Source organism: Gymnoscopelus microlampas, assembly GCF_963454915.1.
Source record: "Gymnoscopelus microlampas genome assembly, chromosome: 7".
NCBI classification, from domain to species: domain Eukaryota; kingdom Metazoa; phylum Chordata; class Actinopteri; order Myctophiformes; family Myctophidae; genus Gymnoscopelus; species Gymnoscopelus microlampas.
This window is the reverse complement of record NC_139944.1, coordinates 56,679,176-56,704,749: the sequence shown is the minus strand read 5'-3', so window position 1 is coordinate 56,704,749 and position 25,574 is coordinate 56,679,176. Positions and strand designations below refer to the sequence as shown.

General features: G+C 41.8%; 1 protein-coding gene across 1 annotated transcript in view; it reads right to left on the bottom strand.

Moving 5' to 3' along the window:
* The window catches only part of slc4a8 (solute carrier family 4 member 8), a gene marked incomplete at its 3' end in the record, with an annotated part of 115,646 nt that overhangs the window by 9,692 nt on the left and 80,380 nt on the right, over positions 1-25,574 (bottom strand). The window contains exons 13-20 of the mRNA XM_084061933.1: positions 13,827-13,960; positions 11,757-12,002; positions 10,899-11,004; positions 9,384-9,545; positions 7,375-7,488; positions 6,291-6,452; positions 2,641-2,892; positions 1,230-1,298 (exon numbers count right to left, since the gene is read on the bottom strand). Of these exons, the coding sequence (XP_083918059.1) occupies positions 1,230-1,298; positions 2,641-2,892; positions 6,291-6,452; positions 7,375-7,488; positions 9,384-9,545; positions 10,899-11,004; positions 11,757-12,002; positions 13,827-13,960 (1,245 nt within the window). The remainder of the gene's footprint in view (positions 1-1,229; positions 1,299-2,640; positions 2,893-6,290; positions 6,453-7,374; positions 7,489-9,383; positions 9,546-10,898; positions 11,005-11,756; positions 12,003-13,826; positions 13,961-25,574) is intronic.

Genomic DNA, 25,574 nt, shown 5'->3' with positions numbered 1-25,574 from the left:
CTCTTCTCTAAAACACCCTGGACAACGCTCCACACGTCCTAGACTCTTCTCTAAAACACCCTGGACAACGCTCCACACGTCCTAGACTCTTCTCTAAAACACCCTGGACAACGCTCCACACGTCCTAGACTCTTCTCTCTTCTCTAAAACACCCTGGACAACGCTCCACACGTCCTAGACTCTTCTCTCTTCTCTAAAACACCCTGGACAACGCTCCACACGTCCTAGACTTTACTCTCTTCCTTAAACACCCTGGACAACGCTCCACACATCCTAGACTCTTCTCTCTTCTCTAAAACACCCTGGACAACGCTCCACACGTCCTAGACTCTTCTCTCTTCTCTAAAACACCCTGGACAACGCTCCACACGTCCTAGACTCTTCTCTCTTCTCTAAAACACCCTGGACAACGCTCCACACGTCCTAGACTCTTCTCTCTTCTCTAAAACACCCTGGACAACGCTCCACACGTCCTAGACTTTACTCTCTTCCTTAAACACCCTGGACACCGCTCTACATGTCCTGGACTCTCCCTCTTGGCCCACTAAATTGTGGAATAAACTCACCCTTGCAGCATGGAAGCCAACCTTGTCTCACTTAAAAAAGACGCTGTAAGTGGAATACTTCCAAGCTATAGTCTCAAATCAATCAACGGTCGACAGACATTGATGACACACACATCTAAATGAGCTTATATTAGCTTTTGGTTGAGAAGCAGTGAACAGCAGACGGTAGAAGAAGCAGTGTGGGTGTGTAGGTGTGTAGGTATAGGTAGTGAACAGTAGACCACTGGTTCTCAAAGTGGGGTCCGGGGGCCCCCAGGGGTACTTGAGGGGGTTCCAGGGGGTCCCTAGCTAAATGATGGATAGGAACCAAATGGACCCTTATGGGTCTGTAACTCTGAGAGTGTACAAATGGTACCAAATGGACCCTAACGGGTCCATTTGGTACCATTTGTACACTCTCAGAGTTAAATTAACATTGATTTTATAATATGAATTGGGGCCCCAGAGATAGAAATGCCATTAAATGGGGGTCCGTAGCCTAATGCATGTTAAACTGGGGGTCCTTGAAATTAAAATGGTTGAGAATCACTTCTAGAGCCGTACAAAATCGTATCTTATATGGTCCCTGGCTTATCTTTTCAAATGGGGGTCCGCGGGCTAATAAGTGTCAATTTGGGGGTCCTTGACATGAAAAAGTTTGAGAACCACTGCAGCAGACGGTACCTGGATGCCTTTCAGACTGGAGGCTCCCATGTAGAGGAAAACACCGTACAGCACGGGCATGGGAATGAACTAGGACAGAAAGCAGGAATTATCAGTGAGTTCAGGTTAATGCAGCCCTATTGAAATCATTCATTCAGGGAGTAATTACCATATAGACGTAGTTATGATACTGCATGCTTACTGTTATTTTCATATAAAATCCATGATTATAATTATAAGCATGCAGTATCATAACTACATATTTGGTGTTTACAACAAAACAAACCGTTTGAAAATCGGATGAAAATTGAGCACGCTATGGTTATTTCAATAATACATGCACCATAGACATAATGTTATGAATGACTGTTGCAAGATGGCCGCGGTTGAGCTGCACTTGCGACGCCCCCTTGAGCCATCTAGCCTTTATATATATATCTATGGCCTGTATTGCGGCCGGCATATTAGAGGAGGCATGCTTCCTGGCTACTGGCCAATCACAGCGCGTCTTTTCCGGGATTTGGCAGAATCTAGTTGTATAAAAATATAACAGCATATTTTTTATACAACTAGATTCTGAGTCCCGGAAAAGACGCGCTGTGATTGGCCAGTGGTCAGGTAGCGTGCCCCCTCTAATATGGCGGCCGCGATACAGGTCGCTCCAATGAACTGCGGCGGCCAATGAGGTATCTAGGTTTCTATATCTATGGACCAATGAGGTATCTAGGTTTCTATATCTATGGACCAATGAGGTATCTAGGTTTCTATATCTATGGACCAATGAGGTATCTAGGTTTCTATATCTATGGACCAATGAGGTATCTAGGTTTCTATATCTATGACTAGTAAGACGATACTTTAAGTATATTTTGATGTCAATACTTTTGTACTTTTACTCAAGTGCATTTTGAATACAGGTCTGTTAATTGTAGTAGAGCAGGGTTCCCCAATTAGTTTTCCCCAAGGGCCAAATTCTGTCTCGGGTGCCAAGCTGCCAAATTGCCTGGTTTTGGGCGAAAATTTCGCGGTTTTGGGTGGATTTTGCATTTCTGTTTTTGTCAACTTTATTTCAATTTTTTGTTTCCTCTAATCTAGCTAATTTGACAGTTATTTTAGGCCTGGGGTTCTTGTGTAGTGCTTTTTAGGGGGGTCTGTTATAATTTTTACGCACAATTTGTAAGTGTGTGAATTTGATTATTCTTTTTTATTTAAAAAAATAAAAAAATAAAAAAAAGTTTTTCTTTTTCAAATTTTTTTTTTTATGCCAGGAGTCGTCGCGGGCCGCATAGTTGCCTCTCGCGGGCTGCAAATGCCCCGCGGGCCGCCTATTGAGGAACCCTGTAGTAGAGTATTTCTACATTTACTGAAGCGAAAAATCTGAGTACTTTTTCCACCACTGAGTAAGGGTAACTTTTAGCCCCTTCCCACTGACCTGCAGGGCACTGGTCATGAAGACGGAGCAGCCCATGAGCAGGAAGATGAGCAGGCCGGTGAACCTCTGCTCTCGGATGCCCAGGAAGCGCGGCTGCTCGCCCGGCGCCGAGCTCTCCGACTCCAGCTTCAGGCTGTTGACGTGCGAGATGGACAGGACGGTGGCCGCCACGAACCACGGCAGCCCCATGATGGAGCACACGGCCAGCATCAGGCCCACCATCAGCAGGTCCAGGTGGTACCCACAACCCTTCTGGAAGAGGGAGGTGACAGAGAGAGGGGGCGGGGATACACACATTATAACCCCTTCAATCTGGGAACGCATCTCTATCATTTTAGATGTCTTTGGGCTATTCAAAAAATAGCAGATCTACAAGCTCATAGCGCGGCACCGGGTGCCGGTCTTATAATAACAGAGCGACGATGTCATCGTGGAGTTGGAGAACATACAGGGACAGAGGAGCCTCTCTGGGAGTCTGGGTGGAGGCGAGGAAAGGAGCAACAGCAGCTCTGATTCATCATCGCTCTGAAGACTTCCTGTCCCTCAAGGTCACTGAAAATAACGACTAACAGTATTCACCTTCACCTCCTGCCGCCCACCTTCTCTAAACGTTCTACTACAAGCCCACAGCCTTGGTCTCTGTCTCCACAGCTGTGGACGATGAATCAAGAATCAAGAATATGCAAATTTTCAGGCCACAAACCAGCCTGAATCAGTGCACACCATATATGGAGTGCACTGATTTCATCAATATGATATATATTATATATCAATAGGTCATAGACTGGCCTGTACTCCATATATGGGCATGCCTCACACGGAACTCAAATATATGGGCATACAATAGCAAGTGCTCTAATGGGATAAAAAAAAATCATAATAATAAGAAAAAGTAAAAAACAATAAAGACAAATAATTTAAATAAAATATAATATAGTAATAATATCGGAGTAGACCTGTGCTCAAAGAGCATAAAAAAGAAGAATAATTAAAAAAAGTACCAGTCAGATTAAGTTAAGTTAAGTTAAGTTAGTTTGGGTTAGTTAAATGAGAGAGAGCTGAGACACACAGAGCAAATGAAGCCGATTGTTCAGCAATTTAAAATCCGCCATTTTTCTATATCGCGTCATATCCTGCAGAATGCCACCATTATTGGTTGGGTAGCTTGTCAATCAAGAGCGGGGGCGGGGAATGAATGCTATTGGTTGTGTAGGTTGTCAATCAAATCATCCCGCCCCTCCTAGAGCATAGCCTACTTTATCGTCAATTATAAAATAAATGGGACCATAGTTTACCAAAACACATATCATGATGATTGAAAGGAGACTTTAAACTAGTGCTCCAAGTGCCCAGGGAGCAAAATAAATATTCTCGTGTATGTAGGGGAGGAGTTATGAAGTTCCTGAGGGGTGGGTAAGGGGAGGGGGGCAGAGAGATTGGTTCATAATGCACGAAAATATTTTTGGGTGTATAATCAAAGTCAAATTTGATCCACAGAGCTATCCAAAACCTTTCAATATTGCAAACAATCCTATCTATCAACTTATAATATTCTCTGCCACCACCTTCTGAATTACTGAAAATTGTGACTAATAGTTTTTTTTTAATGTTTTGAGGATATCTTGAAGCCTTGTTCCAGTAAAAAAAAACAATATAACTAGTTGGACATTTATTACATAATTAGTTAAGACTTGAAACGGGTGACCATTTCAGAGGGTTTTAATAGAGTCACAAACTAAATATTGGATTTCACAATTATGTAATTATATCTCTGCAATTTGGACAAGTCCAATTGATTCCTAGGCCCCCAAAACATAGGGTTCGACACAAAAAAAGTACTTGTCTAGGATAAATAATGAAGGAGTTAGGCTACTTTAATGATTAATTTTTTGGCCATCTTGGACGCCATCTTGAAAATAACACCTTTCCAGTGGTCAAACTTTGGTAAACTTTATAATATGTTATTCAGGACACCTAATACTACAAAAAACTGTTGAGAAGAAACCTCAATGAAAACTCATTCACAGTTTTACAGCGACCGGGCCAACAGTGCCGGAGATAAGCTGCTCACAGACAGAAGGACACACGGACGGACGGACGGACGAACAGGGTGTAAAACATACTGGCCCTCATTTATCAACGTGGTGCAGCCCGAATAATGAGCGTACGGCGTAATCACCGCAATTTTCGGCATTTATCAATATATCCTGACGTGGGCTTTATCCTACGGTACGCTGAGATCTCACGTCTGGTCGGGACCAGTTGTTGACGTTGGCTGCACCCGTTTATTCCATTCTAGACCTGTGGAGCACCATTGTCTGACTGTCTGACAGGCATCTGGACACATAATCCACTCATAAATGTGTATATCTACACTAATAAATAATGGCTGTGAAAATATATCATTTTATAAAGTAATTTAAACAAACTGCTTTAACAGTCATTCAGATAAGATTGTGTTGTAGATCTGTCTGTATTGAAAATAGCAGATCTACAAGCTCACAAGCCAGCGTTGCATCGCGACGCGTTGTGAGCTTGTAGATCTGCTATTTTCAAAAATATACGAGCGCTTTAGCGCCGGGAGTCCCGGCCACGTTTTCATGGACAGTGAGGTCTAAAAACTTACAGTAGCTTGTCCTATGTTATGGAGTTATGTCATAGAGAGTTATGTAGGCTACACAACCTGGCTGGGTTAAGGATATAAACCCGACGCGACTGTTTCTTATTGGCTTTTCATGTCTTTGGTCGTATTCTGGTTCGTCTTCATGTCCTAAAATCGGGGCGTTTTGAGAATATTTTAAGGGCGTGTTATTTAAATGACGCTCGTTTCAGCCGTGACATTTATCAATGCTGGGACCAAGTGTACGCTCGGATCAGCTGTGTAGGATGCGTTGATAAATGTGACTTCGACGTTGGTGTACGGCCGAATATATGGAAAAATATACGCCGGTTTATACGCTGCGTTGATAAATGAGGGCCAATCTCTCACCATGCCTTTTGGCCTGGCGGAGACAATAATGTATCTCTTCAAGTGGTTCTCAAAATGTTTTCATGTCAAGGACCCCCAAATTGATATTTGGCCGCAGACCCCCATCTGAATTTTCTTTTGTGCCAGGGACCCCCAGGAGAGAAGATTGTAAAAAAAAAAAGATGTAAAAAGAAAAATTCAAAACAATAGCAGATCTACAAGCTCGTGGCACGAAGTGACGAAGTGACACACTGTGAGATCTGCTATTTTTGAATGCCCAACGTATAAAGTTGTTAAAATGATTGTGACGCCGTGTTAACATATTTAGCTGGGGACCCCCTGGTACCCCCCCCAAGGACCCCTGGGGCTCCCCGGACCGAAAACATTAGTTACTAGTTACTTTTCAGATATAAATTATGGTATTATGAAACACACATTAACCACTTTAGCCCTATTTTATACCTAGGCTATTTGAAAATAGTAGATCTACAAGCTCACAATGCGTCACAATGAGCTTGTAGATCTGCTATTTTCAAACATTCTATACTTGAACACAGGGCTTTTAACTTGTTGTAACAGAGTATTTTTTTATATTGTGGTATTGTTGCTTTTACTTAAGTAAAATATCTGAGTACTTCTTCCACCACTGGTGACACATGCTATAAATAAGCATTCCTCTGACCAGCAGCTTGTGCTCCTTGCGGTTGATGATGACGGCGGTGATCTGCTGGTCCATGAAGATGAGGATGGTGCAGAGCAGAGCGGGGATGGAGGCCGCCAGCACCGTCCACCAGGGGTTACGCCCGATCGGGTTGATGAGCCAACCACGGTCACTCCTAGTGGGCTGAGAGAGAACAACAACAACAAGTCTGAGAACAACACACACAACCACACAACCAACACAACCCTATACAGATCTACAATTTATATTATTTAGGCATTTAAAGGAGAATGTCGCCCTAGGTGTTTTCCTACCTTGATTTTAAGGTTATTAACTCATGATAAGAGTGGTCCGGGACCCCCAGTTCATAACGAGCAAAGTTCTCCATTTCGGGGACCCGCCCCCCGCAGCTCAGAACGGCCGTCTTTAGTTCTTGGCTAAATCCGCTTATTTCTGTCGCTCAAAAAAATAATCTTGCATATATCTGTGGTGTGGACCGTCTGATGTCGGGGTCCCCGACATGGAGAACTATCGCTAAAATAATTGTGGTTCCGGTGGTTGGCGTCACATTGTTATTGTTCCCCACATAATGCCAAACAAGTAGTTTAGTCTCGCTAGTCGTGCTACGAGTTAAAATAAAAGATGGACGTACCAAACCATTATAATACAGTACCAAAAGAAACCAAACGATTATACCAAACTTAACTAGTTTTAAACGGGGAATCATTTTGGAGATGCACAGTACCGGTGGTTCCGGCCACATGATGACCTAAAGTTATTTACGCTCCGACCGGATCGGAAACCCGAGGATGGTTTTGATCGCATGCTAAACAACATACTGTATTGAAACTATACAAACTATAGGATGCCAGGTGGACAAATGAACCTGGCATCTGTCTAAATAACATGCTATCTAACTTACATTTTAACCTTTCCATAAGACTGCATGGTCGTCAAGGCTAGGGTAAGGGGCAGGGCTACAGGCCGTGGAGTCTGAAGAGGTGAGTCTTCAGATTGTGCTATACACACACACACACACACACACACACACACACACACACACACACACACACACACACACACGTGCGCACACACACACACTTACCTGGAACTTGCTGGGGACCTGGAGCTTCTGTGAGGGAACTCCGATCACGTAGTCTATCAGAACCATGAAGACGATGGTCAGGAACACCGCAAAGTCACTGACCATGGACCTGACCTGGACATAAACACAACAAAGTCACTGACCATGGACCTGACCTGGACATAAACACAACAAAGTCACTGACCATGGACCTGACCTGGACATAAACACAACAAAGTCACTGACCATGGACCTGACCTGGACATGAACACAACAAAGTCACTGACCATGGACCTGACCTGGACATGGAGATGAGATGAATGAGATAAACAACCAGTCTAGATGTGATCTCTGTCTAAATGAATCCACTGTATGACCAGGCTTTGTTCAGTCTAGCAGTCTACTCCTGCAGACTCCAAGTTGATGGACTTGCTAAATGGTAAATATGTGGTAAAAATATATATTTATATAGTACCTTTAAAAGCTTTACAATGCGCATTACATTCACCCATTCACATTCACATTCACCCAACACCAATCTGGGCAGATTACTGTACCTTGGTGGGGTAGTAGATTACTGCACCTTGATGGGGTAATAGATTACTTTAAGAAACATTTAAAACAATATCTAATTCCTTCCTTACTGTAGTCCTTTTGATTTAGTCATCCTTACACAATTGTAAACTATTTTATATTGTTCTAATTGAACTTTTAATCCTGTTATTTAATGACCTCATCCACAAAGGAAAGGATTCCAAATAAGCCAGCCGGCTTCTTCCTTTCCTTGCACAGCAACTTGTCATTGTCTCCGCCAGGCCGAAGGCATGGCGAGAGAGTATGTTTTGCACCCCGTCCGTCCGTCCGTCCGTCCGTGTGTGTGTCCGTGTGTGTCCGAGTGTGTGTCCATCTGTCTGTGAGCAGCTAATCTCCGGCACCGTTGGCCCGGTCGCTGTGAAACTGTGCACACACACTCCCTGGATGCCAATTCAGAACCTCTGGCCCAAGTTTTTGACATGGGCCTGTTATAGCGCCACCAGGAGGCCGATTTGTGCAAAACCCATTTTTTGATATTACTCCTACAGATTTTATCCAAACATCACGCAAATCGGTACACAGTATCTCTATAGTCATGTGATCAACACGGATCTGTCTGATTTTCCTTATTCCATCCTGATTGGCTAAGGTTGGCTTCCAAAGTTTGCAGGAGTGGTCCATTTTGAACTAAATGCCTCAAATCATGAACGCAGCGTCCGATTGTGGTGGAACTTTGCACACACATTTGCACTACGTTGAAGAACAAACGGCACCCTTTAACATTGCCCTATTATAGCGCCACCAGGAGGCCGATTTTTCTTTTTTATATTACTCCTACACATTTTGTCCAAACATCATGCACATTAGTACACATTATCTCTATAGTCAAGTGATCAAGATGGTTGCGTCCGATTTTTTATATTCCATCCTGATTGGCAAATTCTGAACATGCTGCCCCACAATAACCTACCTGACCTGGCGGAGACCTGTGCTCCGAGGAGCAGTCTTTCTAGTTTGATATGTATCGTTTCTATGTTTTATAACAATGTGCTAATAAACTAAACTAAACTATTACTGTACTTTAGTGGGGAAATAGATTACTGTACCTTGGTGGGGTAATAGATTACTGTACCTTGGTGGGGAAATAGATTACTGTACCTTGGTGGGGTAATAGATTACTGTACCTTGGTGGGGAAATAGATTACTGTACCTTGGTGGGGTAATAGATTACTGTACCTTGGTGGGGTAATAGATTACTGTACCTTGGTGGGGTAATAGATTACTGTACCTTGGTGGGGAAATAGATTACTGTACCTTGGTGGGGTAATAGATTACTGTACCTTGGTGGGGTAATAGATTACTGTACCTTGGTGGGGTAATAGATCACTGTACCTTGGTGGGGTAATAGATCACTGTACCGTGGTGGGGTAATAGATCACTGTACCTTGGTGGGGTAATAGATTACTGTACCTTGGTGGGGTAATAGATTACTGTACCTTGGTGGGGAAGTAGCGGCTGGTCTTGAACTGCTTGAGGAAGGAGGACATGAAGAAGGTGGAGAAGAACAGGATGGTGGACCAGAAGAGGACGTCGGGGGTGTAGGGTCCATGATGGCCGCACGCCGTCCCTTCAAACTGACCCTGGAGGCTGACACACTCCTGGACACAAGGACATGAACATGTAGTGTAAGTATGAACTGACCCTGGAGGCTGACACACTCCTGGACACATGGACATGAACATGTAGTGTAAGTATGAACTGACCCTGGAGGCTGACACACTGCTGGACACATGGACATGTACTGTAAGTATGAACTGACCCTGGAGGCTGACACACTGCTGGACACATGGACATGAACATGTAGTGTAAGTATGAACTGACCCTGGAGGCTGACACACTCCTGGACACAAGGACATGAACATGTAGTGTAAGTATGAACTGACCCTGGAGGCTGACACACTCCTGGACACAAGGACATGAACATGTAGCGTAAGTATGAACTGACCCTGGAGGCTGACACACTGCTGGACACATGGACATGAACATGTACTGTAAGTATGAACTGACCCTGGAGGCTGACACACTGCTGGACACATGGACATGAACATGTAGTGTAAGTAGGCGTGTAACCATTAATCATAAACCAATTAAAATCAATTCAAACTGGTGACAATTTAAATCAATTTAATACAAATATATCGTGATGCAAACAGCAGGGGGCGCTTAAAAAAATAGAGAAGAAAATACAGGTTCTTTGTAAGATAATTGATAAAAATTGCTACTGTATTGAAAAGAGGATAAGAGAAAACACAATGTTGTAAGAAAATAAATAAGACAGAAGAAAATACTGGATTTGAGTACGAAAAATAATTAAAAAAAAAGTTGTCTGGAAAATGATTGTGTGTTAAACAAATGGTTAAAAATCATATTGTGAGTGAATCATTATATAACTAATAAACATGTAACAATAAAGATGTTATCATGTTAACACATTTAGGTGTGGAACAACAATACATAACGGTACCTTTCAACCCGGGAACCCCTTTAGGTGTAGTTGTTGATGTGTACAGTATGTACAGTATATAGCAACCTACATGTTACATTTTCATCTATTTGAATGAAAATGTAAGTTTTTCAGAAAACCTCAGGATTTATAAGGCGTTTTTAGAACTAGCCTGTTGGCCTATAGTTATGATGAGTGGCTTAACGCACAGGAGGAACTGGTCACGCACACACACACACACACACACACACACACACACACACACACACACACACACACACACACACACACACACACACACACACACACACACACACACACACACACACACCCACGTCCTTAGATAAATGGAGCTGTTCATTGCTGTTTGTCCAGAGGTGCTGACGAGTGTTCAGCTACCCAGGGGGGAAGAGGTGTGTGTGTGTGTGTGTGTGTGTGTGTGTGTGTGTGTGTGTGTGTGTGTGTGTGTGTGTGTGTGTGTGTGCGCGTGTGCACACAGCAGGGTTACCTTGACAGTGAGGTTGCTCCAGGACACGTCTGACGCTGTGAGATTCCTCTGGCTCCACAGCTCTAACGTGTCGTTACTGGGACTGTCTGGCTCTTTACAGCTACAGCTACATGCACACACACACACACACACACACACACACACACACACACACACACACACACACACACACACACACACACACACACACACACACACACACACACACACACACACACACACACAGACATCATTTAGAATAAATCACACCCAGTCGTTGCTTAAAAACCACAAGCATCAATGAATGAAAGCACACTTCTTCTTCTTTACTCCAAACACACTGACAACGTGGAGAGAGACATTATTGTGATATAACATTGTTAATCCTAATAATGTTTGCCACATTAACTCGTTGCGTGCCAGTCGCGTAGTTCTACGCAAAGTGGTATTTTCTTTCCCCTCGCAGTGACACATTTCATTGTAGCACACCGTGACCCGGATATGGAAATATCCGTATCCGGAGATTTTCATTCCCATCCGCCGCCGCTCTAAAGCTTCCCCTAATCCGCCATTATCTCTGAGTTTTTTCTCTCCTCGCTGAACGCTGTTTAACAGAAACCGCGACTACTGCAAAATGGAATGTCGCCGATTGAACCGGTCTTCTCTGGGCCACTCACACAGCTACCCTGTGTGTCTACAAACAGTTTAACGCGCGATCTTAAGGTATTTAGTGAGGTCTGTGGCGAAGTAAAAAACAAACAAAAAAACAACAATAAATCGCTGGCACTGGTATTAAACTCTGGCGTGGAATGTGTTAATGGTGAGGTGTAACGTCCATAACGGTCCCATGCATGATCCCTACACCACAACGCTGCTCACTATGCCAGCGTGAGCTTGTCCAGCTCGCTGTGCTTGTTGAAGGGGTAGATCTCTCCCAGGTTGACCAGCTTCTCCAGAGCCTCGTAGATGAAGATGAGGCAGATGAGGGCGGCGAACGCCTCCTCTGTGAAGCGGGTGATGTAGCACACCAAGGAGCTGGCGTCCGTAGCAACCAGCACCAAGCACAGGAAGGCCGTCCACAGGCCTATACACGTCCTCAGGGACAGATAGGACAGGTCAAAGTCCCTGAGGAGAGGAGAGGAGAGGAGAGGAGAGGAGAGGAAAAGCTTTATTTCAGGGAAATCCATTGAGACCAGGGTCTCTTTTTCGTGTACAAAAGGAACATTTACAACAATGGCTTTACAGACATGACATACGTAGACAACAAGGTACAAGGTACACCTTAATAAAATAAGGTTTCAAGATAAAAATATTAAAACCAAGGTGCATATGCCTTCTTCCAATATAAGCTCAGCTAAAAATCTTTTAAAAATAGCAAAAGAAACAAAGACATCTAACTGCAACTTTTCTTATGGAGCGTACACACTGAAGGCTGTGTCTCCCAGCTTAGTGCTGGTTGTGGTTGTAGGCACCTTCAGCATAACCTTATCTTGAGATCTGGTACCATGACTTGACGTATTGGGTTCTAACTGTTCTGTCAAACACAGGGGCAGTTTGCTAATTATGTGGTTCTCAACCTGTGGGTCGGGACCCCCAGGCGGGTCCCCACATGATTTTGGGGGGGTCCCCAGATAACAGTGAAGTGATATTTTATGGACTTTTAAGACCTTTTTAATACCTAAAAAAAATACAAATAAATGAAAGAAAAGAAAAAGACCATTACTGCATCAAAAGTAATCAAACTATACTATAAAACATTGGCCAAATTGTCAAATAATATAAGAAATAGGCAAATATTGTGAAAATAGCCGATCTACAAGCTCACAACGCCTCACAGCGCGAGGCGTTGTGAGCTTGTAGATCGGCTATTCTCACAATATTTACCTGTGGAACGGAGTCAAACAAAATGGGGGGTCCCCAGTTCAAATATGATTATTTTGGGGGTCACAGCCTTAAAAGGCTGAGAACCACTGTGCTAATTAGTGCCTTGTATGTAAACAGGGTGACATGATGCTTCCTTCTAAGAGCCAAGGAAGACCATCCGGAGAGGAGAGAGCAAGGAGGGAGTCAACTGTCTGAATAAATAAATCACAACGAATGAATGAATGAATACACATACACAGTGTTATATAAGTGTGTAGTAATTACGGTCATTTTTACATTCATGTATACATCACAGGGAGTATGAGTAGCTACGTTTGTGATTTTAACATCAATAAATCCAATCTTGCACTTGTAAGTCTCTCTGGGTGAGAGTGTATAAGGCTAAATGACTAAACTGTTCTGGTAAATCACGAGGAGTGTAAGAGGATTAGAGGTGATAGAGGTGATAGAGGTGATAGAGGTGATAGAGGTGATAGAGGTGATTAGAGGTGACTGTAACATGAATAAATACATCACAGGGAGTAGAAGAGATGAATTAACCCATTAAGACCTGGAACTGTGTCATTTTTAGATTTTAGCTAAAAAGCTTTATTTTACACTTTGGGCTATTCAAAAATAGCAGATCTACAAGCTCGTAGCGCGGCACCGAGTGCCGCGCTACGAGCTTGTAGATCTGCTATTTTTGAAAAATCGTGAAAATGTGTGCAAATCTTTGAATATATATATTTTTTAAGCGAACATTTTTAACTCAAATCTTTGCTTCTGGGGGTCCCTGGAACAAAATATTTTGATGGGGGTCCGCGGTCAAATACACATAATTTTGGGGGTCCTTGACATGAAAAAGATTGAGCACCACTGATATAGAAACATGTGAATTAACATGAATAAATACATCACAGGGAGTAGAAGAGATGAATTAACATGAATAAATACATCACAGGGAGTAGAAGAGATGAATTAACATGAATAAATACATCACAGGCAGTAGAAGAGATGAATTAACATGAATAAATACATCACAGGGAGTAGAATATAAGAGATGTGTTTTTTTAACACGTGTCTTACTTGCAGAACTTGAAGAGGATCTTCTCGAATACGAGCACGGGTCCTGTGCTGCCCAGGATGGTGAGGGGCTGCCCCGCGAACAACGAGTAGACCACCCCCGTCATAGAGGCCCCCAGCAGGGACTCAATGGCACTCTGGAACACATGGTGACAATATGAACACATGGTGACAATATGAACATATGGTGACGATATGAACACATGGTGACAATATGAACACATGGTGACAATATGATCACATGGTGACAATATGAACACAGGGTGACAATATGATCACATGGTGACAATAAACGGCTGATAAGTCTATTGAGAATTACAGAGCCATTCCGGGTGGAAACGATTGCAAATGAGCCTCATTTGAAAACAAAGGTGACTTGCTGTGGTTGTCTACAACAGGAGAGGGTGAGGGCTGCTAATGTTATGTTGATTTTTTGCCCTGGCGGATCTTGCCCCTACACCGGGGAAAGCAGGATTTACAGACCAGGCCACGGCCTCATTGGCCCAGATGACCGTACGCCTCTGCATGGTGATGATATCATCAGGCGTAGGTCGCCTGCCGTTTACTCACAGAGCGATTTGCCTGTCACGCTTGCCGATGTCTGGACTGATGACGCTCAACCATGGCCATCAGTTGAGTAGGAGAATATTTGTGTTTTACCTGATAAAGAGTCCTGGTAGTACTTACATTTACTTCATTCATTCAAATCTAGAGATATTTCACTGTTTGCTGACACGCTGGTGTTGATTACCAACGGCAGTTGTTGATATATGTTGTAAATACTTACAGCAGTAAATACATGATGCCTTTGTTTGGCCCGGATGTGTGTCAATGAATATGATAATTGGCAGAATCGCGGTACGTTTAGAATATTTGACGGTTGACCGCTTGAATTTTTCACAAGTTGTTGCAATGACCTGCACTACAATACTTCACCGCTGTGACGAAATAAACCCATCAAATGTAACAATGTGTGCGTTCATGTTGTTTCACCTGAAACAGTCGCAATCGGCCACGTCCCGAAATAACCATATGTGTGTCTCAAAGAATAAGAATGTAAAAAGTGGACCTGTACAGTGTGTCTCTTACAATGTGTGACAGTGTGACAGGGTGACAGTGTGACAGTGAGACAGTGAGACAGTGAGACAGTGAGACAGTGTGACAGGGTGACAGTGAGACAGTGAGACAGTGTGACAGTGTGACAGTGAGACAGTGAGACAGTGAGACAGTGAGATAGTGAGACAGTGAGACAGTGAGACAGTGAGACAGGGTGACAGGGTGACAGGGTGACAGTGTGACAGGGTGACAGTGAGACAGTGTGACAGGGTGACAGTGAGACAGTGTGACAGGGTGACAGTGAGACAGTGTGACAGTGTGACAGTGAGACAGTGTGACAGTGAGACAGTGAGACAGTGAGACAGTGAGACAGTGAGACAGTGAGACAGGGTGACAGGGAGACAGGGTGACAGTGTGACAGGGTGACAGGGTGACAGTGTGACAGTGAGACAGTGAGACAGTGAGACAGGGTGACAGGGAGACAGGGTGACAGTGTGACAGGGTGACAGTGAGACAGTGAGACAGTGAGACAGTGAGACAGGGTGACAGGGTGACAGTGAGACAGTGAGACAGTGTGACAGTGGCTGCTGTTACCATAGAGTTAAAAATAATAGAGAGGGCACCGGATATCGCCTCCCGTCCACTTGCATTGAGTTGCTCACCCAGCGCGTGAAGCGAATTCACCCCTTCTTCCGGGTTGTAAAGTGTGATGGGCGTAGCCTATTTGGGGCCACTGTGATCCGTTCTGCGTCACAGAAGTGACGCGTTTTACGTCACAGAGGTGCGCGTCCCTGTGCGCAAGCGTGTGCGCAAGCTCGTGAGCCAAGCCCATTGGTCGAAACAGTTTTCGCACAGTGGCCCCATTCCGTTTAAGCTGCAGTACCTACGAATGGCCAGCATGTCCATTTCGCTTCAATGCAAGCACTGGGTTCTGGGGGCTTGGCTGTTACATGGACAGTTGTATTCGGAATGAATACACTTCTACTCGGAATGAATGAATGAATGGATGAATTCATTCCGAATAGATTTGCTCATGTAAACACCCCAATTGAAATAGAATATTCCATTCCAGTCTGACCCGAATGCATTTTCATTCGGAATAGGAGGGGTGGTATAGACCGTTTGAATCGGGTTAAATCAATCGGAATTGACCATGTAAACACTTTATTCCAAACGCTCCTGTCTGTTTGGAATACATGCATTCCTTTGCGCATGTCCGTGCTTAGTAGGGCTGTCAGAATTGTCCAAAAATGACCTATCAAATCTCTAATCTCGGCCACGGTTGGTGCTGAGAAGCGCTCGCTCCTGCGGGATAAAATTAATGATTCTAATAGCGTCATTTAATAAGCCTGTAATGGTTAAGCCCAGACTTGTCCAGGAGAACGGACGCTCCGAGGATTGCTGGCCTAGGCTATGGATCTTTTTCTAAACAGGTATTTTAGTCCTCAGTTTTTAAAAAGAATCCCTGGCCACATGACAAAGATTTCTTTTTTTAAATCCCTGTCCACACGTAAACGCAGAAACGCATTGATCAGCATGCAAGTTTCAATTTTAAATCAGATTTTATTTTATTATTTTTATTTATTTTATATATGAGGGGCCAAATACATATACATTTTAATCGCATGTTAAGGCCCAATACTGCAATAGCTGCATTATTTTAATAGCATACGTGAACAAAAATAAATGAAAACAACATTATTAGGGCGCAACTGCAGCGAAAACAGACGAGTCTTCATCAATTCATTACATGGGCAGCCGGAACGGTCGAAAACACCAAAACACCCCGCCCCACGCACCTTTTGAGCGGGCCATCCACGGCTGCTCCATGGTGGCTGGATTTTGACCCGGGGCGATTGTGTTTTAGGGCGACAGACCCATAGAGGTATAATATAACGGACAGACCCGTTATATTATACCTCTATGGACAGACCCCGTGTGCGCACCGCGCGCTACCCAGCTGGCACGCGACGTCCGTTGACGTTGATTTTTGGTTGGATTTAGGTTGTGACGTCAGCTAACCAAAATCCAACGTTGGACCAACGTCAACTTCCAACGTTGTATCAACGTATTAATTTGACGTCAATTGACGTTGATATTTGGTTGGTTTTAGGTTGTGTTGGTAACTGACCAATAACCAACGTCTATTCAACGTAATATCCCAACGTCATGTTGACGTCGAATACTGACATGCTGTTGTCGGATTCTTGACCAAACCTCAATGTCTGCCCAACGTTATTATGACAACGTCCACACAACGTTGCAGTCTAACATCATCAGACGTTGATATTTGGTTGGTTTTAGGTTGTGTTGGTAACTGACCAATAACCAACGTCTATTCAACGTAATATCCCAACGTCATGTTGACGTCGAATACTGACATGCTGTTGTCGGATTCTTGACCAAACCTCAGTGTCTGCCCAACGTTATTATGACAACGTCCACACAACGTTGCAGTCTAACATCATTAGACGTTGATATTTGGTTGGTTTTAGGTTGTGTTGGTAACTGACCAATAACCAACGTCTATTCAACGTAATATCCCAACGTCATGTTGACGTCGAATACTGACATGCTGTTGTCGGATTCTTGACCAAACCTCAATGTCTGCCCAACGTTTTTATGACAACGTCCACACAACGTTGCAGTCTAACATCATTAGACGTTGATATTTGGTTGGTTTTAGGTTGTGTTGGTAACTGACCAATAACCAACGTCTTTTCAACGTAATATCACAACGTCATGTTGACGTCGAATACTGACATGCTGTTGTCGGATTCTTGACCAAACCTCAATGTCTGCCCAACGTTATTATGACAAACGTCCACACAACGTTGCAGTCTAACATCATCAGACGTTGATATTTGGTTGGTTTTAGGTTGTGTTGGTAACTGACCAATAACCAACGTCTATTCAACGTAATATCCCAACGTCATGTTGACGTCGAATACTGACATGCTGTTGTCGGATTCTTGACCAAACCTCAATGTCTGCCCAACGTTATTATGACAACGTCCACACAACGTTGCAGTCTAACATCATCAGACGTTGATATTTGGTTGGTTTTAGGTTGTGTTGGTAACTGACCAATAACCAACGTCTATTCAACGTAATATCCCAACGTCATGTTGACGTCGAATACTGACATGCTGTTGTCGGATTCTTGACCAAACCTCAGTGTCTGCCCAACGTTATTATGACAACGTCCACACAACGTTGCAGTCTAACATCATTAGACGTTGATATTTGGTTGGTTTTAGGTTGTGTTGGTAACTGACCAATAACCAACGTCTTTTCAACGTAATATCACAACGTCATGTTGACGTCGAATACTGACATGCTGTTGTCGGATTCTTGACCAAACCTCAATGTCTGCCCAACGTTATTATGACAAACGTCCACACAACGTTGCAGTCTAACATCATCAGACGTTGATATTTGGTTGGTTTTAGGTTGTGTTGGTAACTAACCAATAACCAACGTCTGTTCAACGTATTATCCCAACGTCATGTTGACGTCGAATACTGTCATGCTGTTGTCGGATTCTTGACCAAACCTAAATGTCTGCCCAACGTTATTATGAGAACGTCCACACAACGTTGCAGTCTAACATCATCAGACGTTGATATTTGGTTGGTTTTAGGTTGTGTTGGTAACTAACCAATAACCAACGTCTGTCCAACGTATTATCTCAACGTCAGTTTGACGTTGAATACTGACATGCTGTTGTCGGATATTTGACCAAACCTCAATGTCTGCCCAATGTTATTATGATAACATCCACACAACGTTGCAGTCTAACATCATCAGACGTAGATATTTGGTTGGTTTTAGGTTGTGTTGGTAACTAACCATTAACTAACGTTTGTTCAACGTATTATCCCAACGTCAGGTTGACGTCGAATACTGACATGCTTTTGTCAGATTTTTGACCAAACCTCAGTGTCTGCCCAACGTTATTATGACAACGTCCACACAACGTTGCAGTCTAACATCATTAGACGTTGATATTTGGTTGATTTTAGGTTGTGTTGGTAACTGACCAATAATCAACGTCTATTCAACGTATTATGGCAACGTCGTGTTGATGTAGAATACTGACATGCTATTGTCGGGTATTGTGACCAAAACCCAATGTCTGCTAAACTTCATAATGAAAAGATCTCCTCAACATTCAAACCTCATTAGATGTAGATATTTTGCTGGGTTAATGTGGCTGTTACTTAAACAAAATCCAACATAGTCTGGCTGTAGAATATGGACAATAAGTACTGAAGGTTCTGACATAGAGTAATGATCTAGCATCTGTTTAACCTGCAATAGTCCAACCAGAGCAATTGGTAGCTGTTTCATCTGTGGTTCAACTATATTCTTCCAGATGAGCTACAGGGCCACCCCATGGCCCAGAAAGGTGTTTGTGCAGTTCTATAACCCTCAGCCTTTTCCAGATAACTGAATTTGACTTTCAGACAAATACCATCAAGTTGCTCCTGGGGCACATGCCAGCATCCCACCTATAGTGAACCTGTGGCTGTATATGAGACTGATTAGCTACAGGTTTCTTTGCCAGTGTGGATTTAGAGCCAAGGCAACATGGTTAAGGCCAGTTATACCTTTTCCCTTCCGCTTTAGCAGATGTTAGTTGTCGGTGATCAGCCAGCTGCATCTTAAAGGAATGCGACCGACAGTGAGGTAGGTAGACAGCCGTGTCAACTCTTTATCGTCAATAATTTGCCCTTAGTTTGCTTCAGGAGACCTTCCTTAGTTCCAGAGGGCAAATTCAGTTTCAGCTTATGGCTGCTCAAATGTTTTATGTTGAGCGCTTGGGGTGGCTGGACTGTAGGGTCCACCCCTACAGTGTCTTGCTCAGGACACTTCGCCCCGTCCAGGGCCTTTGAGGCAAACCGGGGACCTTCTGATTATCTAACCAGTAACCTATGCTGCCCTAAATAATAAACCCATATGAAAAGAAATGCATCAATACATTACAATGCATAGACACCGGCCTACCTCAAAACCAGGGTCTTCCTTAGTTGTGACATATGGAGCAAGAGTGTGTGACTGTGACACCGTTTATCATCCACACCACTATGTATGTACTACTGGGTGGACGGAAGGGCGGACAGATGGACAGACAGACAGACAGACAGACAGACAGACAGACAGACAGACAGACAGACAGACAGACAGACAGACACTTTTTTTGTTACCCTTTCAGCCTAAATGCATGACTGTACCTCATGCTGTTTACATTTCTGACTAATAAAGTAATCAATCAATCACAAAAAGTAAAATAATTGTTTGCCCTGATATGTAGTGGAGTAAAATAATAAAGTATCAAAAGATAGAAACACACAAGTGAATTTAAAAAATACAATGCTAAGTACAGTACTTGAGTAAATGTACTGATTTTCACCATTGTTCATGTTTCATAGCTGTTGCAGTTCTTTATTTTTGCATTATATTAATTGCTAATCAAATAAATGATTGAGGGAAATATTTCATTTTTTGCATTAGGCCTACAGCATAATGCCATATGACACATACAATGTAAACTGACATTTAACATAATAACATTGGGCAGACATTGAGGTTTGGTCAAATATCCGACAACAGCATGTCAGTATTTGACGTCAACCTGACGTTGGGATAATACGTTGAACAGACGTTGGTTATTGATTAGTTACCAACACAACCTAAAACCAACCAAATATCTACGTCTAATGATGTTAGACTGCAACGTTGTATGGATGTTGTCATAATAATAATACATTTCAAACTGGATTGTCAAATGTCTCCTCAAATCACTGAGCAGTATAGCAACGTTCTGCTCTTTCATTGGACGAATCATTGGACTTGTGGGTGGGACCACAGTTGTATAACACCAGACTGGGCGGGGCAACAGTAACTGCTGCAGGAGCCTGCAGTTTGAATTTGGAGGGAGAGAAGACAGGAAGAGATACTTGTTTGTGCATGGAGATGTTTTTTTGACCATCCCAGGACTTCTAGAATCACAATCTTTTGCACAGGTGAGTTCATAATTAATTTCCTTCTAACTTGAAATGAAATATTTGACTGTTTGTTTTTAAAATAAAGTTCTACATTCTGTTTATGACCGAGTGAGGTGATTTCTTCATATTGCAAATCAGTCATGCTTTGTTGTTTTCTTTTTCTTTTCCTTTTCTTTGCATGTTTTTGAAACTGGCAGCATTGTTTGAGTAAATCCTTTGCCCAAAATGGTTACAGTACCTGCCTTTTGTGGCAAAACAGTGGGAACTAGAAAGAGGCTATACTGCATTAACTAGATGGACTGATCCCCATTGCTTTGTGTTGGTGGCTTGGTGCTGCTGAGTTAAACATTTGAATTGCAGCTTTTAAAGCTAATGTCTTATTTTAGGTGAAGTTCTGTTGTTCATGCATGATTCATGTTTTCAGTTGGGAATGTGTGTTATTGAAGGGTAAAAGCTCACATGCCTCACAGCCTGATTTTTGTGTGAGACAGTGCTGTGTAACTAAAAATCAGGCATAAGGGTTGGTTGCATTTGAATAGCCTTGTGTAGCCTTTATCATAGTTTTGATTATATTAGCTTGTAAGACATTATTTTCAGTCTAATATTGGCCAAGCCTAACAGTAAAGCCCACCTAAAAAAAATAAACATAATAGAGGAATGTAAACACTATGTTGAAGATTGATTGGTAAGTAACCAATCCCCAACGTCTGTTCAATGTATCATGCTGACGTCATATTGACATAGAATACTGACATGCTGTTGTCAGGTATTGTAACCAAAAACCAACGTCTGCTTAACGTCATTATGCTGACGTTCACACAATGTCAAATTCTAACATCATTAAGCGTTGTTTTTTTGTTGGATTTAAGTTGTGTTGGTAAGTAACCAATACCCAACGTCTGTTCAACATATCATGCTAACGTCATATTAACATAGAATACTGACATGCTGTTGTCGGGTATTGTAACCAAAACCCAACATCTGCTTAACGTCGTTATGCTAACGTCCACACAATGTTAAGTTCTAACATCATTAAATGTTGATTTTTGTTGGTTTTAAGTTGTGTTGGTAAGTAACCAATGCCCAACATCTGTTCAACGTATCATGCTAACGTCAAATTGACAAAGAATACCGACATTCTGTTGTTGGGTATTGAGACCAAAGCCCAATGTCTTCTTAACGTTATGACGTTAACGTCTACACAACGTTAAATTCTAACGCCATTAGACGTTGATATTTTGTTGGTTTTAATTTGTGCTGTTAAGCAACTATAATACAACGTTTTCTCAAAGTTTTTTTCATTTCTGAGGAATGTAAACACTATATTGAAGATCTATTGGTAAGCCATCTTAAGTTGAAATATTGAAGTAAGTCCTGTACAGTTGAATGGCCCAAACAGAGTGAAGAACAGTTAGTATTTTGCCATAACCGATACTTGATATACAGTAGCTGATAATGAAGTAGGTGTACTGTAGGTTTGATAGCTGTCGTTTTCGACGCTGTTCCAGCCCATATTGAATTTAAATGTCCACAGATGTTTCGGAAGGCAGAGGTAGCCTATCTAATCTGTTTTTTTTTGTGTGTGTGTGTGTGTGTGTGTGTGTGTGTGTGTGTGTGTGTGTGTGTGTGTGTGTGTGTGTGTGTGTGTGTGTGTGTGTGTGTGTGTGTGTGTGTGTGTGTGTGTGTGTGTGTGTGTGTGTGTGCGCGTGTGCGTGTGCGTGTGCTACTTCAGCTTCCAAACACCTGTGATCAAGACTTGGTGAGCCTCCACCAAGTCCGAAGTAAGTATAATATCAGGGCGTTAATTTGAGGGGTAATATGCTTTAAATTGGTTGTAATTTAAAAATATATATTGAATTAGATGATTCAGGTTTCCCACGGTAGTGACTTTCCTGGAACATTTTGAATTGAGTTATAAATTCCCACAGGGCTTTGGGCACCCTGATGATAGTTTTTTGACACAGTTAAACATAACAGGCACAGATAAACTAGTAAACATTAGTCTACAGTCAGCAGTGTAATGTAAAAGCAGTCTTATAGCGTTAATATTGAAAGGGTAGGGATGTGAAGTTTCACTCAACCAACGATTCGATATAATTCACCATACTGGGTTCACAATACAATTTCTTCTTGGGTTTTCTCTGAAGTAGTTGTGCCACGGCATGAGGCCATTGTGAGAAGTCTCTATCTTGCGTCAAGTATATTTTTCATTCATAATGTGTTGTGTATTTCTTATTTTCATGCTAGATGTGGTACATCAAGAGGTGGAAGGTCCTCTCAAGTAGAATACATCGGGTAAGTACCTCCACACTGAACTTCACTATTATTTGACAATAAAGCAACATAATTTTGATTTAAAACAAGTTTGATTTTTCACCGCTATTAAAGGTATCAGGTTAACGGCTATAAAAATGAGGCATCATATACAGTATATGAATAGTTTTGATGCGATAGCATCAATATATTCTAAAGAAGTATTTGTATAATTTATTCGTCATGTCCCTGGTGTTTAAATACCTTAAGAGGTGTAACGATAGAATAATATCTTAGCTGTCCACTTAATATGGCATTTTCCTTCCTGTGACTTTTACCATACTCTCAGGTTGTCATGGTTGGAGACACAGGAGGTAATTCATTGGATGATGCACCCAGAAGAATGATGCCGTTCCTCATGTCACATGAATTGACACTCCAGTACAACCTTTGTTGACATCATGGCAAGAATAAGTCCCCGGGGCCTGTGTCTTTTTGACGTTGCATATGGTAAGTTAAACATTTTAATTGCCCGATGTAACTTGACCTTTCCGTTATCTTTCAAATTCAAAAAGGAGTGCTACAAAATGTTGATTATTTTTATATACGTTGGCAGTTATGCCTAAGTTCAAGAGTTTGGAATCACTGTGAAAATTAAGTAAGTACAGCCAAGACACTGATGATAATGATAAATGTAATAATAATAATAATAATAATAATAATAATAATAAGGGTAATAATAATAATGGTAATAGTAATAATAATAAGGGTAATAATAATAATAATAATAACTTATATTCTTCAACATTTCTGTTCATTAAATAATCCACCAAGTGCAGCAATATCTTTAAAGACCTTAGGCATTCTAGATGTCATATTCTCTAGATATCCAGGTCAAATTTCACCCCATATTTTCAGTAGAATTTGCCGTACTTTGAGACTGGTTTGTATAAAACTTCTCATGAACCTTACGGTATAGCTGTTCCCAACATAGGATTTAGATCAAGCAATTGTGATGGCCCTTCCATCAGAGACAGTACTCATATCTGCAAACTCAGTTAATTTCAAAATCATAATTTCTCACTGATTCCAAACTTTTGAACAGATATCTGTCAGTCAATAAAGATGTTTCATAATGTAAAAATCAAGTTAGAGTTATTAAAATAGCTTATTCCTGTCATTTATCTTTAGGGGAACTAAAGAAGAATGCAACCCTCAACAAATTAAACAGAATGATGCAGAGAAGACTCTCCAAGTGATTTACGGGAGCTCAGTGTTATTTCTCTCTCTTTTTAACGTTTTTGCCCTTGGTGCATATGTTATAGACATGCCTCAAAGAATGCACTTCATTGTTTTTATTGATTTGTACTGTTTAGTTATTTTAAAGTTTCACAAATGGAATCATTTTCCTACAAAGGCACTTTGGGCTCTGAACCTATTCACCAAACCTGTAACTGTTTGGACAACAATATGACTTGTAATTTCTGTTTGTTTATACTACCTATTCAAATGTGCCAATTACAAGTTTAAAAAATATATAATAATGTTGTTTTATTAAACTTTGTCAAATAATATTGTCTGATATTGTATTTTCACCTTGGTAAAACTTGACACTGAAACAAGATGTAATTTGTTGTTGTTTGTCTGACGTCGTGATGATGAGATATCGACGTCAAAATGACGTCTGGAAGATGTCCTGTTCCCACCGCCCACTCAGTGGGCACAGGAGACGTTATTTTAACGTTGATATCTTGTTGTGACAAGATATCTACGTGACAAGGTAACTCTGGAGGTTGACGTCCTGCTAATGTTGGATTGACATTTTATTCTCAACTAAAATACAACGTGATTACAACGTTAGAAATATGTCATATTTTGATTGTACTCTAACGTTGAGCCAATGTTGTACTATGACGTCAACCCGATATAAATTTTCAGCTAAAATACAACTTGTCAGTTTATGACGTCAGACAAACGTTAGGTTATGACGTCAGACAAACTTTCATTTACAACTAAAATACAACTTGTATCCAACGTTGGGAGTCTAACCTTTAATCAACGTCTACATAACATCAGAGATTGACGTTAAATCAACGTTAGTTTAAGATGTCAAACCAACGTCAGTTTATGACGTCAGACAAACGTTAGGTTATGACGTCAGACAAACTTTCATTTGCAACTAAAATACAACTTGTATCCAACGTTGGGAGTCTAACCTTTAATCAACGTCTACATAACATCAGAGATTGACGTTAAATCAACGTTAGTTTAAGATGTCAAACCAACGTCAGTTTATGACGTCAGACAAACGTTAGGTTATGACGTCAGACAAACTTTCATTTACAACTAAAATACAACTTGTATCCAACGTTGGGAGTCTAATAACCTTTAATCAACGTCTACATAACATCAGAGATTGACGTTAAACCAA